General features: G+C 42.7%; 1 protein-coding gene across 2 annotated transcripts; it reads left to right on the plus strand.

The window, feature by feature from the left end:
• The first annotated feature begins 1381 nt into the window (after positions 1 to 1381).
• tmem106a (transmembrane protein 106A) lies at positions 1382 to 9857 on the plus strand. Of its 2 annotated transcripts, none has more exons than XM_056576792.1 (8): positions 1382 to 1480; positions 2325 to 2528; positions 3384 to 3447; positions 4349 to 4502; positions 6015 to 6155; positions 6236 to 6279; positions 8240 to 8293; positions 9367 to 9857. In XM_056576792.1, exons 2-8 carry the CDS (start codon positions 2330 to 2332, stop codon positions 9473 to 9475), a joined length of 765 nt encoding a protein of 254 aa, XP_056432767.1. In that variant the 5' UTR covers positions 1382 to 1480; positions 2325 to 2329; the 3' UTR covers positions 9476 to 9857. The 2 variants fall into 2 exon arrangements, with proteins under 2 accessions (XP_056432767.1, XP_056432768.1); XM_056576793.1 differs by having other exon boundaries at positions 1402 to 1480; positions 2343 to 2528; positions 9367 to 9856.
• Positions 9858 to 19563: the final 9706 nt, after the last annotated feature.

Below are 19563 nucleotides of genomic sequence, written 5' to 3' on the forward strand. Positions count from 1 at the left end.
CTTCAGGGTTCCTGGAGGGGGCCTCTGGAAGGTTCCAGAAGAAGAACATGTTGCATTTTAATTAAAGTTTAGAAAGCGCGTAACTAATAACGGAACTGATGATTTAAGATTAAGTATTCGTGACTCCATGTAAACTGTAAACAGAAGCAATATTTTTCCAGTACACTGTCGAGATAAATATAGAGGGTTCAAAATACTATTCAAGCCAAGCTTCACAGTGGTTGACGGCGACGAGCACTACTAATTATACGCTGATAGAGTGATGGGGCAGAGGTGTATATTCTGTAATCTCATTCTCCCACTGATTGACCCAAGGGTCCACACCCACTCTCGGAGAGAGCGACGGTAGTTTGGACCGGTGTAGGACAACAGCAAAGATCTATATATTTAAAAGTCTGTGCTATTTTAAGGCGAGATGAATCTTATTTTGGCGCAGAGAGCCGCTGTGTGGAGCTCCCTGCTTTAGGAGCAGAGGTGCTGCTCCTGGCTGGAGCTGTTAGTTAGATGTTGACGTGTGGAATGTACCCCGCGGCCCAGAGCCGTCTGACCGCCTGTTTTCTACGGCTTTAGAGACCGCCTGCATGTCAGGTAGAGCTTAGAGGTGAGTAGTGGTCTTAGCACAGTCCAGCGTGGACTAATGTCTCCGCTTTCTGCCTCATTGTTTACCTAATGCCTACCTGCATCTCCATCCCCACGGCAACCTGTTACTGTCGTTTCCTCAGAACCCACCTGACCTATTCTCAGTCATGGCACATTCCTGATTCTCCGAAGAGACACTGTTGAATTTGATTTAGTTTTAGGATTCATGATTTTTAAGTGATTTATTGATTGCGTGTGTGTGTGTGTGTGTGTGTGTGTGTGTGTGTGTGTGTGTGTGTGTGTGTGTGTGTGTGTGTGTGTGTGTGTGTGTGTGTGTGTGTGTGTGTGTGTGTGTGTGTGTGTGTGTGTGTGTGTGTGTGTGTGTGTGTGTGTGTGTCCATGCTCTGAGGTAAATGCTGATATTCCTGCTGTGCTTGTGAAGTTCAAGTGGCCCCATCCTATCATAAAGTTTAAGCATACTCAGCTACTACCAATCTGCCAATAAACTATTTGCACAACACGCTTCTAGATCTTTGTTTTTCCACTCTCGTTGTCCACTAGCGGAGAACACTCAAAGTTAAAGCCCTTCGAGTAGCATCACTGCGCAGGTCCACTTCTTAAGGTGTGAAGATCCGAGGAACCGCAGCGGCTGATAAACGTGATGCTACACCTCCTCGGGCAGCTGACCCTACGCCAGTCTGCTGAACTGAGGTGTGGCGATCTGACTCAGGTCTAACTGATCAGGGATCGGTCTGGTGAACTGAAGCGTGCCTGTCTGAAGTAGGAAGTGGATGTTTCTCTCGATAGGGGCGGGGACGGTCTATGATCAGCGATCACCCCCCATGAGTCCAAATGTCATATCGACGAGACGTCTCTCTGCGAGTCGTTTAGCAGCTGGAAGGTAAGAAACCCGCCGAGATGTGGACTGAATCCCTTCTGACACATATGACATGTTTCACTGTTGTGCTTTGGTTTAGTTCCACTCAAAGTGAAATGGGTTTAAATCCATAAGACTCCTTTAGCGACTGAAGAATCCTGGTTTGTTGTTTTGGGCCGAAGGTGTAAAACTTGTACAGTGGTGGTTCTTGATGGTTGGCCCTTTAGTCATGTAATCATACCGTTTGTTAAACTCTTAAGGCCCCCTAATATCATGTCTTCACCACTTTAAACTAAAGGCGAACAGAGACGTGGAGGGAGAAAGAGCATTTGATGGGTTGATTTGGTTTATAGTTTGTTTTAAAAGCTGTCAGATGCTCAGTCGCAGTTTGTCAACTAGCCTATCATTTGAAGAGGAAACGATAACAGATGCGCATTTGTGAATTGAATCTCAAAGTTGTTATCTCCATAAAATCCTCTCGGCCCTCTTAGCGCCCCTCTGGCGGTGAGCGGTACAGCCGTTCGACATCAGCAACACAATCAGAATACTGCAAGGGGCGGGCCTACAAACAACAACATATTCAACGTATTCGTGACTCTGAGTCCCTCACCATCTTCCAGTCCTGCCTCAAGAATCATCTCTTCTCCTCTGCCTACCCCTAGATCACTCACTATCCCTAGCCCCATCAACTCAAACTTTTTTTCTTGTTTATCTATTTTTGTGCCCCTATGTAAAGCGCTTTGAGTGTGTGAAAAGCGCTATATAAATTGAATCTATTATTATTATTATTATTACAAGCACCACGCTTTGTGTGTCAATAAATCAACTCTTTAGATGCTTATGTTTATGATATTGATGCTGTTGTTAGCACTGATGGTTCTTCCAGGTCACCCCGGCGGCGGCATCTACGCCCCGCTAAAGTGGAAGGAGCCCAAGGGACCCATGGAGAACAGCCTTCTGTCCACGCCGTCCGTACGGCAGTACGGCAGTACGGCCGCACGGCAGTACGTCAGCGGCGGCTGCACCGGCGACACCTGCCCCACCTGCCGCGGCACCGGCCGCATCCCCAGAGGTGAGGAGACGACATGCATCTAGAACAGTGGTTCTCAAACTATGGTACGCGTACCACCGGTGGTCTCCGATGCGCCATCCAGTGGTACGCAGAGGAATTAGAAAAAAAAACATAACGTTAGATTGTAAACATTGCCATCAAAATACTAGTATGAATGGAAATACATTCACCATGAGATCATGCTCTCACTTACTGTGTGTATGTGTATGCGTTTCCGTGTCCCTGTTCTAGTGCTACAACTTTGTACAGCTGACAACAGCTAACAGTAAATAATATTATTTTTAAGACTAAATGTGCCTCCTGCATGCGATGTGCGTGGCTAAATAGGGCCGCAGGCCTACACTACTGTATGTTGATATATTTTATAACATCTGTCATAATGGTGGTACTTGAGGAGACAAATATTTTCTGTTGGGGTACGAGGTACAGAGAGAGAACCACTGATCTAGAATGAGGAAGAGAGAACCAGTGAGGCCTACAGCGGGGTGTTGGTCATTAGAGAATGCTTTCACTTTATTCTGTACATGTTGCACAATAGAGTACAATCATAGATAACTTATAATTCTACAAATCAATCTTCTAATAAATACCAAATATAGGGTTATTATTACACAGATTACGCAGATTCTAAAGTCGTTCACCGAAACATCAAAGGATGGTTTGAGACCGGAAGGCCGGGCTGTCATGTGGGTTGAAGGTTTGAGTGATCCCAGCTGGTCTGGTGTGAGGAGGAAGTGATCCTACTCTAGGGAGAGTACGAGTTCCCTGTAGCCTCCTGTGTTCTGCAGCCCTGAGGTCGCCGGAGCCTCGGGTCTGTCGGCCTAACCCAGGGCCTGGCGCTCTTCTCCTTCACAGGCCAGGAGGACATGTTGGTGGCAGTGATACCGTGTAACGACGTCAGGCTGAAGCCCCAACGCACGTGAGCTCATCTCCCTCCAGTCTCTCCAGGGCCTTTGTTAAAGAGTTATTGTGATCTTGCTTTCTGTGGGTTCGTTGAACGCCTGCAGGGGGGGTGTTTTTTGTGTGGGCGGGGCGTCTCATGTGTCCCTCTGTGTTTGGGTACATTTCACATCCCATCAGTGGATCAGAGTCTTGTGATCATATTGAATGCATCGTTTTAAATTTAGTTTAGGGCTCTCTCTCTCGCGTGCGCTATCCCTCTCTCATATTTATATATTAATGCAGCGCCACTGTGGTTACGGAAGGAGTTCTGCAGGTATTGGGACACAATTTTCTTTTGTCTATATAATTTTTGTTTACGTGTTGAAATGTGTCACAATATTTGCCGAACTGCTGTATATATACACACACACACACACACACACACACACACACACATACATATAACTAACTATATATATATATACTATACTAAATATATATATATATATATATATATATTATATATTATATATATAGACTGTGGGGGATATTATATAACCCAACTGGGGGGGAGATGGTCATATCCCCCTGGGGGAGGGGGGGGGAGGACGAGAGAGAGAGAGGGAGGAATGAGAGAGAAGAGAGAGGAGAGAGAGAGAGAGAGAGAGAGAGAGAGGAGAGAGGAGAGAGAGAAGAGAGAGGAGAGAGAGAGAGAGAGAGAGAGCAGAGCAGAGATGAGAGAGAGAGGAGAGAGAGGAGAGAGGAGAGAAGCAGAGGAGAGAGAGAGAGAGAGAGGAGAGAGAGAGGAGGAGAGAGAGTCGGAAGAAGGAGACGACCGAGCACGGAGAGAGAGAGAGGAGAGAGAGAGAGAGGGGCCCCTGGGGAGGGCCCAGCGGTCTGTTGACGTCCCCATCTGGTACCTTGTGCTCCGGGTTCAGGAAGCTGTACATGTGCCTCTCCATGGGGCTGTGCCTGGTGATCTGCTGCCTCATCCTCTACTTCCTGTTCCCGCGGGCCGTGGTCCTGGTCCCCGTGTACGTCCAGTTGGTCACCGTCTACTTCACCCCTGAGGCCGTCAGCCTGGAGGTCACGGTCAGTACCCCCTAATGTACAGACCGTCAGGTCGGAGGTCACGGTCAGTACCCCCTAATGTACAGACCGTCAGGTCGGAGGTCACGGTCAGTACCCCCTGATGTACAGACCGTCAGGTCGGAGGTCACGGTCAGTACCCCCTGATGTACAGACCGTCAGGTCGGAGGTCACGGTCAGTACCCCCTGATGTACAGACCGTCAGGTCGGAGGTCACGGTCAGTACCTCCTGATGTACAGACCGTCAGGTCGGAGGTCACGGTCAGTACCTCCTGATGTACAGACCGTCAGGGTGCTACAAGGATGCTATGCTAACAGTACAGTCTGTCAGGGTGCTACTAGGATGCTATGCTAACAGTACAGACTGTCAGAGTGCTACTAGGATGCTATGCTAACAGTACAGACCGTCAGGGTGCTACTAGGATGCTATGCTAACAGAACAGTCTGACAGGGTGCTACTAGGATGCTATGCTAACAGTACAGACTGTCAGGGTGCTACTAGGATGCTATGCTAACAGAACAGTCTGTCAGGGTGCTACTAGGATGCTATGCTAACAGTACAGACCGTCAGGGTGCTACTAGGATGCTATACTAACAGAACAGTCTGTCAGGGTGCTACTAGGATGCTATGCTAGCAGTACAGACTGTCAGGGTGCTACTAGGATGCTATGCTAACAGTACAGTCTGTCAGGGTGCTACTAGGATGCTATGCTAACAGTACAGACCGTCAGGGTGATACTAGGATGCTATGCTAACAGTGCAGTCTGTCAGGGTGCTACTAGGATGCTATGCTAACAGTACAGACCGTCAGGGTGCTACTAGGATGCTATGCTAACAGTACAGACCGTCAGGGTGCTACTAGGATTCTATGCTAACAGAACAGTCTGTCAGGGTGCTACTAGGATGCTATGCTAACTGTACAGACCGTCAGGGTGCTACTAGGATGCTATGCTAACAGTACAGACCGTCAGGGTGCTACTAGGCGGATATGCTAACAGTACAGTCTGTCAGGGTGCTACTAGGATGCTATGCTAACAGAACAGTCTGTCAGGGTACTACTAGGATGCTATGCTAACAGTACAGACCGTCAGGGTGCTACTAGGATGCTATGCTAATAGTATAGTCTGTCAGGGTGCTACTAGGATGCTATGCTAACAGTACAGACCGTCAGGGTGCTACTAGGATGCTATGCTAACAGTACAGACGGTTAGTCCGGTGTTTTGGATTTGTCTGCTCTGGGAGAACGGCTGGTGACATCAGCACACGCAGTGTGAGATCAGATTCTGCAATACGGAAATGTGTGTGATAGCTGCAGAGTGGGTGATTAGGGTGTCAAAGGGACAGTCAGGAGGACCGGAAGCGAGTTCTCAAAGCTTGTATTCACAAGAACATGTAATTTCAAAGTAACTGAAGCGGAGAAAGATACAATTATTACTTCTACAAAAAAAGTTGTGTAGAATCATGTGATTGTTCCAGAAGCCACTTTAAGGACCCGGTTGACTCCTCCTCTTGCAGAACCTCATCAACATCACCAATGAGAACTTCTTTCCCGTTCAAATCGTGGAGCTGGACATTCAGGGCCTGATCTGGAAGACCATCATGGGGAAGTCCAAGCAGTACAACGTGACCCGCCTGGCCGCCCGCTCACAGTTCTTGGTGAGTGGGGCTGGAGGCGATGGATTCCCGTCCGCCTGTCTGTCCTCGAGGGTAACTGGACTGTCTCTCTGTCCCTGCAGTACAACATGAAGCTGGTCCTGTCCATCACAGAAGAGGGCCTGAAGTAAGGACGGGTTGACACCCACTCCCATGTTAACAGAGCGCTTTAAAGGGACCAACACCACTCCCATGTTAACAGAGCGCTTTAAAGGGACCAACACCCACTCCTGTGTTAACGGAGCGCTTTAAAGGGACCAACACCCACTCCCATGTTAACAGAGCGCTTTAAAGGGACCAACACCCACTCCCATGTTAACAGAGCGCTTTAAAGGGACCAACACCCACTCCCGTGTTAACAGAGCGCTCTAAAGGGACCAACACCCACTCCCGTGTTAACAGAGCGCTTTAAAGGGACCAACACCCACTCCCGTGTTAACAGAGCGCTTTAAAGGGACCAACACCCACTCCCGTGTTAACAGAGCGCTCTAAAGGGACCAACACCCACTCCCATGTTAACAGAGCGCTTTAAAGGGACCAACACCCACTCCCATGTTAACAGAGCGCTCTAAAGGGACCAACACCCACTCCCATGTTAACAGAGCGCTTTAAAGGGACCAACACCCACTCCCATGTTAACAGAGCGCTTTAAAGGGACCAACACCCACTCCCATGTTAACAGAGCGCTTTAAAGGGACCAACACCCACTCCCATGTTAACAGAGCGCTTTAAAGGGACCAACACCCACTCCCATGTTAACAGAGCGCTTTAAAGGGACCAACACCCACTCCCATGTTAACAGAGCGCTTTAAAGGGACCAACACCCACTCCCATGTTAACAGAGCGCTCTAAAGGGACCAACACCCACTCCCATGTTAACAGAGCGCTTTAAAGGGACCAACACCCACTCCCGTGTTAACAGAGCGCTTTAAAGGAACCAACACCCACTCCCATGTTAACAGAGCGCTTTAAAGGGACCAACACCCACTCCCATGTTAACAGAGCGCTTTAAAGGGACCAACACCCACTCCCATGTTAATAGAGCGCTTTAAAGGGACCAACACCCACTCCCGTGTTAACAGAGCGCTTTAAAGGGACCAACACCCACTCCTGTGTTAACAGAGCGCTTTAAAGGGACCAACACCCACTCCCGTGTTAACAGAGCGCTTTAAAGGGACCAACACCCACTCCCATGTTAACAGAGCGCTTTAAAGGGACCAACACCCACTCCCATGTTAACAGAGCGCTTTAAAGGAACCAACACCCTCTCCCATGTTAACAGAGCGCTTTAAAGGGACCAACACCCACTCCCGTGTTAACAGAGCGCTCTAAAGGGACCAACACCCACTCCCATGTTAACAGAGCGCTTTAAAGGGACCAACACCCACTCCCATGTTAACAGAGCGCTTTAAAGGGACCAACACCCACTCCCATGTTAACAGAGCGCTTTAAAGGGACCAACACCCACTCCCATGTTAACAGAGCGCTTTAAAGGGACCAACACCCACTCCCATGTTAACAGAGCGCTTTAAAGGGACCAACACCCACTCCCATGTTAACAGAGCGCTTTAAAGGGACCAACACCCACTCCCATGTTAACAGAGCGCTCTAAAGGGACCAACACCCACTCCCATGTTAACAGAGCGCTTTAAAGGGACCAACACCCACTCCCATGTTAACAGAGCGCTTTAAAGGGACCAACACCCACTCCCGTGTTAACAGAGCGCTCTAAAGGGACCAACACCCACTCCCATGTTAATAGAGCGCTTTAAAGGGACCAAGCTGGGTTTTGAAGCCCTTGGTTCATGAACCTCAGGCTTCAAACACCAGCATTGTTCCTGTGGGATCAGATTCTGCAATGCGTAAAATGTGTGTCCCCCATTGTAAAGAATGTCTGTAGAGTGATTTTATCAGCCCTATTTGTTGTCCTTAAAGAAAATGACAGATTTAATAAGTAATACGGTTGGATGCCATATGACGGTATGCCAGGTGAATGTAATGAAGGATCACGATATCCAAAGCAATCCATCCTGACTCTGAATGTGCAGACTCCATGTACTAACTCTGCCTTTGTTTGGCGTTTCCAGAACCTACTGCCAATCGAAAGCCATCCCCCTCCACACTCTGTTCCTGGAGCTGCAGTAGGTTTCTGTTTCTTCCCTCTCCACAACGTGTGCAGCTCATGCTTCGTGTTGGAGTTCTTCTGAACTTTGCCCCTGGAGCCCAACGACTGGCCACAAAATAAGAATAATTGACGAGTCATCAGAGCTGAGATTTGAACGGCTCCAGATGCAGTTTACTGTCTCATTGAGTTCAGCTCGTTAGTCTCATAGAGTTCAGCTCGTTACAGTCTCATATTTCAGCTCTTTACGTCTACTAGAGTTCAGCTCGTTACAGTCTCATAGAGTTCAGCTCGTTATTCTCATAGTTCTGCTCTCTCATAGTTCTGCTCTTTACAGTCTCCTAAAGTTCAGCTCTTTACAGTCTCATAGAGTTCAGCTCTTTACAGTCTCATGGTTCAGCTCTTTAAAGTCTCATAGTTCAGCTCTTTACAGTCTCATAGAGTTCAGCTCTTTACAGTCTCATGGTTCAGCTCTTTACAGTCTCATAGTTCTGCTCTTTACAGTCTCCTAAAGTTCAGCTCTTTACAGTCTCATAGTTCAGCTCTTTACAGTCTCATAGTTCAGCTCTTTACAGTCTCATAGTTCAGCTCTTTACAGTCTCATAGTTCAGCTCTTTACAGTCTCATAGTTCAGCTCTTTACAGTCTCATAGTTCAGCTCTTTACAGTCTCATAGTTCAGCTCTTTACAGTCTCATAGTTCAGTTCTTTACAGTCTCATAGTTCAGCTCTTTACAGTCTCATAGTTCAGTTCTTTACAGTCTCATAGTTCAGCTCTTTACAGTCTCATAGTTCAGCTTTTTACAGTCTCATAGTTCAGCTCTTTACAGTCTCATAGTTCAGCTCTTTACAGTCTCATAGTTCAGTTCTTTACAGTCTCATAGTTCAGCTCTTTACAGTCTCATAGAGTTCAGCTCTTTACAGTCTCATAGTTCAGCTCTTTACAGTCTCATAGTTCAGCTCTTTACAGTCTCATAGTTCAGCTCTTTACAGTCTCATAGTTCAGTTCTTTACAGTCTCATAGTTCAGCTCTTTACAGTCTCCTAGAGTTCAGCTCTGTACCCTTGAAGCTGAGGCGTTTGTTTCCTCCACAGGATTACGATGCAGGTGTCATACCTGTCTCACAACGAGCAGCTGTCCATGAACATCTACGAGTACATCGACTGTGGCAACAACTCCACCGTTCCACACCTGCCTGCCTGACTGCCCAGGAGTCGTTTCCCAAATGCGGTTTTCTTTGGACATCGGATCCAGCGGCAGAGAGCTGCTCGATGAGTACGGATGGCGAGCGGTGGGCATGGTGAAGAGTGCCCCCTGCTCCTGTGTAGCGATGAGTTTGCCTCCGTTTGCACGTGAAGCCCCAAGGCTCCTAACAGCTTGGTTTTTAGGACTGTAATGTGATGTTTTGTTAACTAACTGCACTTTTATTTGAAATTGATTTTGTCAAATATATGCCATGATTGACATGTGCTATGTTTCTGTCAGTCTTTCCTTTTTGTAAACTGAATCAGTGGCATAGTGTGTGCTTTGAAGGGAAATTATAATAAAGTCACCTTGGTCGAGCAAAAAGCAAGTTCCTTCATCTCAGTATTTTAACTGTTGTGTGTTTCAGTCAGGATCACATGACGGGTGGGATCAGTCCCACCCAGAAGATCAGTCACATCCGCCTGGGGGAGGGGGCGAGGGTCACATCCCCCTGGGGGAGGGGGAGAGGGTCACATCCCCCGGGGGGGGAGAGGGAGAGGGTCACATCTCCCTGGGGGGGGGGGAGGGTCACATCCCCCTGGGGGAGGGGGCGAGGGTCACATCCCCCTGTGGGGAGAGGGTCACATCCCCCGGGGGGGAGTGTCACACCCCCCTGGGGGGAGAGGGTCACATCCCCCCGGGGGGTCACATCCACATGGGGGCGAGGGTCATATCCCCCTGGGGGGGGGGGAGAGGGGGTCACATTCCCCCGGGGGGAGGGGAGGGGGGGTCACATCCCCCTGGGGAGAGGGTCACATTCCCCCTGGGGGGAGGGGGGGTCACATCCCCCTGGGGGGAGGGGAGAGGAGAGGGCCACATCCCCCTGGGGGGAGGGGAGGGGGGTCTCATCCCCCTGGGGGGAGGGGAGAGGGTCACATTCCTCCGGGGGGGAGGGGAGGGGGGGTCACATCCCCCTGGGGGGAGGGGAGAGGGTCACATTCCCCCGGGCGGGAGGGGAGAGGACCACATCCCCCTGGGGGGAGGGGAGGGGGGTCTCATCCCCCTGGGGGGAGGGGAGAGGGTCACATCCCCCTGGGGGGGAGAGGGTCACATAACACTAACCTCAGGAATCGTCTGAATGTGAATAAAAGAACAAAGAAATGAATCTCCCTTCAAGACATGGAGGCAGAGGTATGTTGATCTATATCTGAAACCCCTCCAGCGCCCAGAGGCCGGTCGCTTCGGTGTCTTCGGCTCTCGGACAGGCGGCCGGTGAAAGCGTTCCTACGTGCTGACGGTCGGTTAACCTAACCTACCTTAGGACCTTTAGACTCCCAGGGAACCCTTCCACTGCAGCCAGACACTTTATCCTCTGAAGTCACAAGCATTAGTGGGAGGTCTCCGAGTCTTTGGTTGGGGTGAACGCCCTCGCTGCCTCTACCTCCAGGCCACCACCTGCTGCTCTGGTTCTCCACGGACAGGGGGATCAGTAGTGAAGATATGGCTGGAGTTACTATTTAAAAAATTAGCGAGCTTATTGACTTCAACGTGGCCGGCGCCCCTGTTTGGAGGAGGGCTTTATTTCGAATGACCAATAACTAGCCTAGCCCAAATCATTGACGTTCATACGCATTTAAATGGTTGCTGGCAGTGACAAGCATGTCACACAATTAATCGAGGATAAACGCTGTGTATTTTTGTTGATTTATTTCGTAATGATAATAGTTTATTAATAGTTGGCAGATATATTCAAGTGAATATTTCACGACCACCGCCGCTGGTCGTGAGAGTTGCTGGTGTTGTATTTCCTCGGACGGATGCAAAATTGTTTGCAATGAGTTTCGGCTTTGGATATGGATAAACGGGGATCGAAAGAAGACACGATGTTGATGGACGGAGGGGTCGAGGAGGACGAAACTCAAAAATGAAGTCCTGCAGGTGGGAAGGGGCTCATCCGGGCGGGATCCTTGGCCGTTCAATGGGACTCAGCTCCCAGTTCCTCTAACGGTCTTCGATTCAAGGAAACAGGATTTATTTTTAATAAGAATACAAAAAAGTCAGGAAAAAATGTTGTTGTTGAAATCATTGTACACTGAACAAAGTGAAATCATGAAATTAATCCAACGTGTGTTTAACAAACACTATAGGCCTATGTAGCTTATACACCAAAGGGTTGGCGTGTGTTGGAGAAATTAACGCTTTATTTTCGTACAAAGTTCGCTAAATTGTGAAAAAATAAATAAGAGACTGACCACATTTTGGTGTTTCAGGACTCGCTTTCTTTCTCAAGGATTCTCCTTGTTTCCTGGTTTACGTTTCTAACACTGGTCCTTTCTCTAAATTTTCTATGATCAGAATTCAAACTTGCTCAGGGTGAAAAAAAAAAAAAATTATGAAGATGAGACGTAGACGAAGCCTCTATTGGGCTTTTTATTCACTGAACCCCCAAACTTAAAGTGTAAATTGATCCGATGCTGAACACAGAGAACATTCAGTGAACCCGCTGAGTCGTTATTAACCAAACAGAAAAACAGTCCCTCCCGTGTAAACAATAAACTCAAGGACTCAAACACTGTTGTTTTTTATTGGTCGTCATGAAAAAAAACATAAGGGGTACCACTGTTGTTTTTTATTGGTCGTCATGAAAAAAAACATTAAGGGTAACACTGTCGATATTTATCCATTAAAACATAGGGGGTAACACTGTCGTTTTTATCGAATGAAACATGAGGGGTGACACTGTCGTTTTTCTTTGGTCGTCATGAAAAAAACATAAGGGGTAACACTGTTGTTTTTATATTGGTCGTCATAAAAAACAAACTTGTTTTTTATTGGTCGTCATGAAAAAAAACATAAGGGGTAACACTGTCGATATTTATCCATTAAAACATAGGGGGTAACACTGTCGTTTTTATCGAATGAAACATGAGGGGTGACACTGTCGTTTTTCTTTGGTCGTCATGAAAAAAACCATAAGGGGTAACACGGTTGTTTTTATTGGTCATCATGAAAAAAACATAAGGGGTAACACTGTCGATATTTATCCATTAAAACATAGGGGGTAACACTGTCGTTTTTATCAAATGAAACATGAGGGGTGACACGGTTGTTTTTCTTTGGTAGTCATGAAAAAAACCATAAGGGGTAACACTGTTGTTTTTTTATTGGTCGTCATGAAAAAAACATAAGGGGTAACACTGTTGTTTTTTATTTGTCGTCATGAAAAAACATAAGGGTCAACACTGTTGTTTTCTATTGGTCGTCATGAAGAAAACATAAGGGGTAACACTGTCGTTTTTTATTGGTTGTCATGAAAAAAAACATAAGGGGTAACACTGTCGTTTTTATCAAATAAAACATGAGTGGTGACACTGTCGTTTTTCTTTGGTCGACTCGTCATGAAAAATAATAAAATAATAAAAAAGCAACCCCTGTTGCTTTTTTATTGGTCGTCATGAAAAAAACATAAGGGTTAACACTGTTGTTTTTTTATTGGTCGTCATGAAAAAAAACATAAGGGGTAACACTGTTGTCTTTGTCAAATAAAATATAAGGGGTAACACTGTCGTTTTTTGGTCGTCATGAAAAAAAACAAGGGAAATAATAGAAATACATTTTAATGTCATGCATTTCCTCTTTATTGATGATTGATTATTATGTATTGTCATCGCCTCAGTGGTGCAGTGGAGTGCACTCTGCCTAACCCACTGGAGACCGCTGCTCAATTTCTGTGGAAAACACAATATCTTTAATTTTAAACGTAATGCTATCATGTCTATTGCACATGTCATAACCTCAGACAAAATTATTTTCAAAATCTCATTTGTAAGTGGAGAGTGCTGTGAGCTAACCCCCTGGAGACCGGGGTTCAAGTCTGGTTGATGTCATCTGTTGGAAGACTCTTATTTCTATTTCATGCGAATTATAAAGTCAACGATCACGAAAAAAACCATAAGGGGTAACATTGTTGTTTTATTATTGGTCGTCATGAAAAAAACATAAGGGGTAACACTGTTGTTTTTTATTGGTCGTTATGAAAAAAAACATAAGGGGTAACACTGTTGTTTTTTATTGGTCGTCATGAAAAAAAACATAAGGGGGTAACACTCGTTTTTTTTATTGGTCATCATGAAAAAAAACATAAGGGGTAACACTGTTGTTTTTTATTGTTCGTCATGAAAAAAAACATAAGGGGGTAACACTGTCGTTTTTCTATTGGTCATCATGAAAAAAAACATAAGGGGTAACACTGTCGTTTTTTATTGGTTGTCATGAAAAAAAACATAAGGGGTAACACTGTTGTTTTTCTTTGGTCGTCATGAAAAAAACATAAGGGGTAACACTGTTGTTTTTATCGGTCGTCATGAAAACAAACATAAGGGGGTAACACTGTCGTTTTTTTATTGGTCATCATGAAAAAAAACATAAGGGGTAACACTGTCGTTTTTTATTGGTTGTCATGAAAAATAACATAAGGGGTAACACTGTTGTTTTTATCGGTCGTCATGAAAAAAAACATAAAGGGGTAACACTGTCGTTTTTTTATTGGTCATCATGAAAAAAAACATAAGGGGTAACACTGTCGTTTTTTATTGGTTGTCATGAAAAAAAACATAAGGGGTAACACTGTTGTTTTTCTTTGGTTGTCATGAAAAAAACATAAGGGGTAACACTGTTGTTTTTTATTGGTCGTCATGAAAAAAACATAAGGGGTAACACTGTTGTTTTTTATTGGTCGTCATGAAAAAAAACATAAGGGGTAACACTGTTGTTTTTCATTGGTCGTCATGAAAAAAAACATAAGGGGTAACACTGTTGTTTTTCTTTGGTTGTCATGAAAAAAAAATAAGGGGTAACACTGTTGTTTTTTATTGGTCGTCATGAAAAAAAACATAAGGGGTAACACTGTTGTTTTTCATTGGTCGTCATGAAAAAAAACATAAGGGGTAACACTGTTGTTTTTCTTTGGTTGTCATGAAAAAAACATAAGGGGTAGCACTGTTGTTTTTTATTGGTCGTCATGAAAAAAAACATAAGGGGTAACATTGTTGTTTTTTATTGGTCCTCATGAAAAAAAACGTAAGGGGTAACACTGTTGTTTTTCTTTGGTTGTCATGAAAAAAACATAAGGGGTAACACTGTTGTTTTTTATTGGTCGTCATGAAAAAAAACATAAGGGGTAACACTGTTGTTTTTATCGGTCGTCATGAAAAAAAACATAAGGGGTAACACTGTTGTTTTTTAATTGGTCGTCATGAAAAAAAACATAAGGGGTAACACTGTTGTTTTTCTTTGGTCGTCATGAAAAAAACATAACGGGTAACACTGTTGTTTTTATCGGTCGTCATGAAAAAAAACATAAGGGGGTACCACTGTCGTTTTTTTATTGGTCATCGTGAAAAAAAACATAAGGGGTAACACTGTTGTTTTTTATTGGTTGCCATGAAAAATAACATAAGGGGTAACACTGTTGTTTTTATCGGTAGTCATGAAAAAAACCATAAGGGGTAACACTGTCGTTTTTATCAAATAAAACATAAGGGGTAACACTGTCGTTTTTTATTGGTTGTTATGAAAAAAAACATAAGGGGTAACACTGTTGTTTTTTATTGGTCGTCATGAAAAAAAACATAAGGGGTAACACTGTTGTTTTTCTTTGGTCGTCATGAAAAAAACATAAGGGGTAACACTGTTGTTTTTATCGGTCGTCATGAAAACAAACATAAGGGGATAACACTGTCGTTTTTTTATTGGTCATCATGAAAAAAACATAAGGGGTAACACTGTCGTTTTTTATTGGTTGTCATGAAAAATAACATAAGGGGTAACACTGTTGTTTTTTATTGGTCGTCATGAATAAAAACATAAGGGGTAACACTGTCATTTTTCTTTGGTCGTCTTGAAAAAAAGCATAAGGGGTAACACTGTTGTTTTTATCGGTCGTCATGAAAAAAAACATAAGGGGGTAACACTGTCGTTTTTTTATTGGTCATCATGAAAAAAAACATAAAGGGTAACACTGTCGTTTTTTATTGGTTGTCATGAAAAAAAACATAAGGGGTAACACTGTTGTTTTTCTTTGGTTGTCATGAAAAAAACATAAGGGGTAACACTGTTGTTTTTTATTGGTCGTCATGAAAAAAACATAAGGGGTAACATTGTTGTTTTTTATTGGTCGTCATGAAAAAAAAAAAAAGGGGTAACATTGTTGTTTTTTTATTGGTCGTCATGAAAAAAAACATAAGGGGTAACACTGTCGTTTTTTTATTGGTCGTCATGAAAAAAACTATAAGGGGTAACATTGTTGTTTTTTATTGGTCCTCATGAAAAAAAACGTAAGGGGTAACACTGTTGTATTTCTTTGGTTGTCATGAAAAAAACGTAAGGGGTAACATTGTTGTTTTTTATTGGTCGTCATGAAAAAAAACATAAGGGGTAACACTGTTGTTTTTTTATTGGTCGTCATGAAAAAAAACATAAGGGGTAACACTGTTGTTTTTCTTTGGTCGTCATGAAAAAAACATAAGGGGTAACACTGTTGTTTTTATCGGTCGTCATGAAAAAAAACATAAGGGGGTAACACTGTCGTTTTTTTATTGGTCATCATGAAAAAAAACATAAGGGTTAACACTGTTGTTTTTTATTTGTTGTCATGAAAAATAACATAAGGGGTAACACTGTTGTTTTTTATTGGTCGTCATGAATAAAAACATGAGGGGTAACACTGTCGTTTTTCTTTGGTCGTCATGAAAAAAACATAAGGGGTAACACTTGTTTTTATCGGTCGTCATGAAAAAAAACATAAGGGGGTAACACTGTCGTTTTTTTATTGGTCATCATGAAAAAAAACATAAGGGGTAACACTGTCGTTTTTTATTGGTTGTCATGAAAAAAAACATAAGGGGTAACACTGTCGTTTTTATCAAATAAAACACAAGGGGTAACACTGTTGCTTTTTTATTGGTCGTCATGAAAAAAACATAAGGGGTAACACTGTTGTTTTTTATTTGCCGTCATGAAAAAACATAAGGGGAACACTGTTGTTTTTTATTGGTCCTCATGAAAAAAAACGTAAGGGGTAACACTGTTGTTTTTCTTTGGTTGTCATGAAAAAAACATAAGAGGTAACATTGTTGTTTTTTATTGGACGTCATGAAAAAAAACATAATGGGTAACACTGTTGTTTTTCATTGGTCGTCATGAAAAAAAACATAAGGGGTAACACTGTTGTTTTTCTTTGGTTGTCATGAAAAAAACATAAGGGGTAACACTGTTGTTTTTTATTGGTCGTCATGAAAAAATACATAAGGCGTAACACTGTTGTTTTTTATTGGTCCTCATGAAAAAAAACGTAAGGGGTAACACTGTTGTTTTTCTTTGGTTGTCATGAAAAAAACATAAGGGGTAACACTGTTGTTTTTTATTGGTCGTCATGAAAAAAAACATGACGACCAATAACACTGTTGTTTTTTTATTGGTCGTCATGAAAAAAAACATAAGGGGTAACACTGTTTCCTTCTTTGGTCGTCATGAAAAAAACATAAGGGGTAACACTGTTGTTTTTATCGGTCGTCATGAAAAAAAACATAAGGGGTAACACTGTTGTTTTTCTTTGGTTGTCATGAAAAAAACATTAGGGGTAACACTGTTGTTTTTTATTGGTCGTCATGAAAAAAAACATAAGGGGCACCATTGTTGTTTTTTATTGGTCCTCATGAAAAAAACATAGGGGTAACACCGTGGTTTTTTATTGTTCGTCATGAAAAAAAACATAAGGGGTAACACTGTTGTCGTTTATTGGTCATCATGAAAAAAAACATAAGGGGTAACACTGTTGTTTTTTATTGGTTGTCATGAAAAAAAACATAAGGGGTAACACTGTCGTTTTTATCAAATAAAACATAAGGGGTAACACTGTTGCTTTTTTATTGGTCGTCATGAAAAAATACATAAGGGGTAACACTGTTGTTTTTTATTGGTCGTCATGAAAAAAAACATAAGGGGTAACACTGTTGTTTTTTATTGGTCGTCATGAAAAAAAACGTAAGGGGTAACACTGTTGTTTTTCTTTGGTTGTCATGAAAAAAACATGAGGGGTAACACTGTTGTTTTTATCGGTCGTCATGAAAAAAAACATAAGGGGGTAACACTGTCGTTTTTTTATTCGTCATCATGAAAAAAAACATAAGGGGTAACACGGTCGTTTTTTATTGGTTGTCATGAAAAAAAACCTAGGGGGTAACACTGTCGTTTTTATCAAATAAAACATAAGGGGCAACACTGTTGCTTTTTTATTGGTCGTCATGAAAAAAACATAAGGGGTAACACTGTTGTTTTTTATTTGCCGTCATGAAAAAACATAAGGGGAACACTTTTGTTTTTTATTGGTCCTCATGAAAAAAAACGTAAGGGGTAACACTGTTGTTTTTCTTTGGTTGTCATGAAAAAAACATAAGGGGTAACACTTTTGTTTTTTATTGGACATCATGAAAAAAAACATAATGGGTAACACTGTTGTTTTTCATTGGTCGTCATGAAAAAAAACATAAGGGGTAACACTGTTGTTTTTCTTTGGTTGTCATGAAAAAAACATAAGGGGTAACACTGTTGTTTTTTATTGGTCGTCATGAAAAAATACATAAGGGGTAACACTGTTGTTTTTTATTGGTCGTCATGAAAAAAAACATAAGGGGTAACACTGTTGTTTTTTATTGGTCGTCATGAAAAAAAACGTAAGGGGTAACACTGTTGTTTTTCTTTGGTTGTCATGAAAAAAACATAAGGGGTAACACTGTTGTTTTTTATTGGTCGTCATGAAAAAAAACATAAGGGGTAACACTGTTGTTTTTCATTGGTCGTCATGAAAAAAAACATAAGGGGTAACACTGTTGTTTTTCTCTGGTTGTCATGAAAAAAACATAAGGGGTAACATTGTTGTTTTTTATTGGTCCTCATGAAAAAAAACGTAAGGGGTAACACTGTTGTTTTTCTTTGGTTGTCATGAAAAAAACATAAGGGGTAACACTGTTGTTTTTTATTGGTCGTCATGAAAAAAAACATAAGGGGTATCACTGTTGTTTTTTTATTGGTCGTCATGAAAAAAAACATAAGGGGTAACACTGTCGTTTTTTATCGGCCGTCATCAAAAAAAACATAAGGGGTAACACTGTAGTTTTTTATCAAAAAAAAACATAAGGGGTAACACTGTCGTTTTTTGTAGGCCGTCATAAGAAAAAACATAAGGGGTAACACTGTCGTTTTTTATCGGCCGTCATCAAAAAAAACATACGGGGTAACACTGTCGTTTTTTATCAAAAAAAACATAAGGGGTAACTCTGTCGTTTTTTATCGGCCGTCATCAAAAAAAACATAAGGGGTAACACTGTCGTTTTTTATCAAAAAAAACATAAGGGGTAACACTGTCGTTTTTTATCGGCCGTCATCAAAAGAAACATTAGGGGTAACACTGTCTTTTTTTATCGGCCGTCATCAAAAAAAACATAAGGGGTAACACTGTCGTTTTTTATCCAAAAAAATATAAGGGTAAACACTGTCGTTTTTTATCAGCCGTCATCAAAAAAAACATAAGGGGTAACACTGTCGTTTTTTATCGGCCGTCATCAAAAAAAACATAAGGGGTAACACTGTCGTTTTTTATCAAAAAAAACATAAGGGGTAACACTGTCGTTTTTTATCGGCCGTCATCAAAAAAACATAAGGGGTAACACTGTCGTTTTTATCGGCCGTCATCAAAAAAAACATAACGGGTAACACTGTCGTTTTTTATCGGCCGTCATCCAAAAAAACATAAGGGGTAACACTGTCGTTTTTTATCAAAAAAAATATAAGGGTAAACACTGTCGTTTTTTATCGGCCGTCATCAAAAAAAACATAAGGGGTAACACTGTCGTTTTTTATCAAAAAAAACATAAGGGGTAACACTGTCGTTTTTTATCGGCCGTCATCAAAAAAAACATAAGGGGTAACACTGTCGTTTTTTATCAAAAAAAATATAAGGGTTAACACTGTCGTTTTTTATCGGCCGTCATAAAAAAAAACATAAGGGGTAACACTGTCGTTTTTTATCAAAAAAAACATAAGGGGTA

This window comes from Gadus chalcogrammus, chromosome 18, assembly GCF_026213295.1.
Source record: "Gadus chalcogrammus isolate NIFS_2021 chromosome 18, NIFS_Gcha_1.0, whole genome shotgun sequence".
Lineage (NCBI taxonomy): Eukaryota > Metazoa > Chordata > Actinopteri > Gadiformes > Gadidae > Gadus > Gadus chalcogrammus.